The sequence below is a fragment of the Chaetura pelagica genome, unplaced genomic scaffold (assembly GCF_000747805.2).
Source record: "Chaetura pelagica isolate M959 unplaced genomic scaffold, ChaPel_1.0 scaffold45, whole genome shotgun sequence".
Taxonomy (NCBI): Eukaryota; Metazoa; Chordata; class Aves; order Apodiformes; family Apodidae; genus Chaetura; species Chaetura pelagica.
Window position 1 is genome coordinate 4,537,096 of NW_009953217.1, and position 1,667 is coordinate 4,538,762.

General features: G+C 38.6%; 1 protein-coding gene across 1 annotated transcript in view; it reads left to right on the plus strand.

The window, feature by feature from the left end:
* Positions 1-1,667, plus strand: part of ARVCF (armadillo repeat gene deleted in velocardiofacial syndrome) — a 149,900-nt gene that overhangs the window by 299 nt on the left and 147,934 nt on the right. Inside the window, exon 2 of the mRNA XM_009997651.1 lies at positions 1-97. This exon is cut by the window's left edge and continues 11 nt beyond it. Within this exon, the coding sequence (XP_009995953.1) occupies positions 1-97 (97 nt within the window). The remainder of the gene's footprint in view (positions 98-1,667) is intronic.

Sequence of the window (1,667 nt, forward strand, 5' to 3'; positions counted from 1 at the left end):
ACTCGAGCGTGCCAATCAGCCAGCAGACCGACTGAGCATTTGCAACATTGGCAATGGTCAGCCACTGGCAACCGCCTGGCAGCAGCTTGTACTGCAGGTAACAGCCTGCTCATTTTACCTGTACCAGAATTTCCCATTCCAGAAAGTCAGGTGCATCTTGTTTGTTGTCAGCATTTCATTCCGTAGCTTGTCTTCTGATAGCCCAGAGTGTGTTATGTTCATCAGTTAATTTGGTAGCTCAGACTGCAGAGCCTTGGCTTCGAAGTTGCGTTTACTTCCTCTTAGCTCTTGGAGGCTTTTAAAATTACGTGCATGCTTGAGCATTAAACCCAAAAGAGAGATTATAACACCCTCCTTTAAAACTGTGCACTTGCTGGAAGTATGGTGATGTGCTGGTGACTGCGAAAGAAGCCTGAGTCATAATCTCCATAGCAAACAAAATTTCCATCAGAAATAGTTGCACTTTGAATAGAGGGAACAGCATGAAAAGCGAGGATTTCTCTCCTGCAAAGTCTTATTGTTTGTGTAGGGAGTACTTAATAATCTGTGTCTCTTGTTTATTGAATTGATAGACTTTATTTTAGTGATGCAGACTGGCTTTGTGGTAGCCTTAGGTTTCCAAATATTGTTTTGATTTATATGTGTTCTTTAATGGTTTAAATGTGCTATGATAAACTACTTATATCTCTAAATAATTTAAGTCTGGAAATCACTCTGACATGCAAGGTAAGTCATGCAGAAGCAATAGCACCATTTGTGAAGGTCTGTTTCCTAAGAAAACATAGTTCAACTCAGAAAGAAACTCCAGGCTATGGCAATTCTAAAAGTTGTTTCCCAATTATACCAGACTGTTTTACAGTTATGTTTGCATTGAGTTGTATTCAGGCAGACTTTACATTATATGATGTTAGCACTGCTTTTCATGAACAGCTGCCATGTTTCTGAGTGCATAGATGTTTGAGTGTAGGACTCCACATGAAAGGAGCATCCTGCACTGAGTTTGACAGTAGCTGGTAGGAGGTATAGGTTCTTACCCTCTTGATTAGCAGCTGGGCTGGGGAGAGGGGAGATGTGCTCACATAGTTTTTAATAGAAAAAGGACAAGTTCACCTTCACTTTTTCTGAATTACTGTGTGCAAAGTGCCTGATTAATAGCTCCAGAATGAAATTCTTTATCTGCAAAACTGATGAAGCATGAGTTTTCTGCAGTGTTACAACATAAGGTTTAACCACTTCCAAGAAAACTTAATAAAGTTACTGGGGTCTACGTGACTCTTCTGGAGAAGCAGCCCCTGTAAGTGACCACAGACTGAATCTGTGTACACTCATTGCCACTGAGGGGAGCAACGTGAGGAGAGCTTTAGTTCATAAATAGTTACTCTTGAGGTTTTTAGAGTAGCTTGTATATGAAATAAAAATGGTTGATTAGCTAAATATGTAAGTTAAGAATTAATGTAAGGTTATTTGTGTGGATTTTCATTAAATGTACTGAAGACCAAATTCCTCCCTGATTTACTAGAATTAATTAAATAGTGTTTAAGTGAAGGGTAAAACCTGTACATTCAGTCTTACGCAGAATATACAATTATTTAATCTTTACTCTTATATATTTATTTCATTATTAAGAGTACACAAAAGAAAAGGCACCCTACACTTTGCTGCCTGTA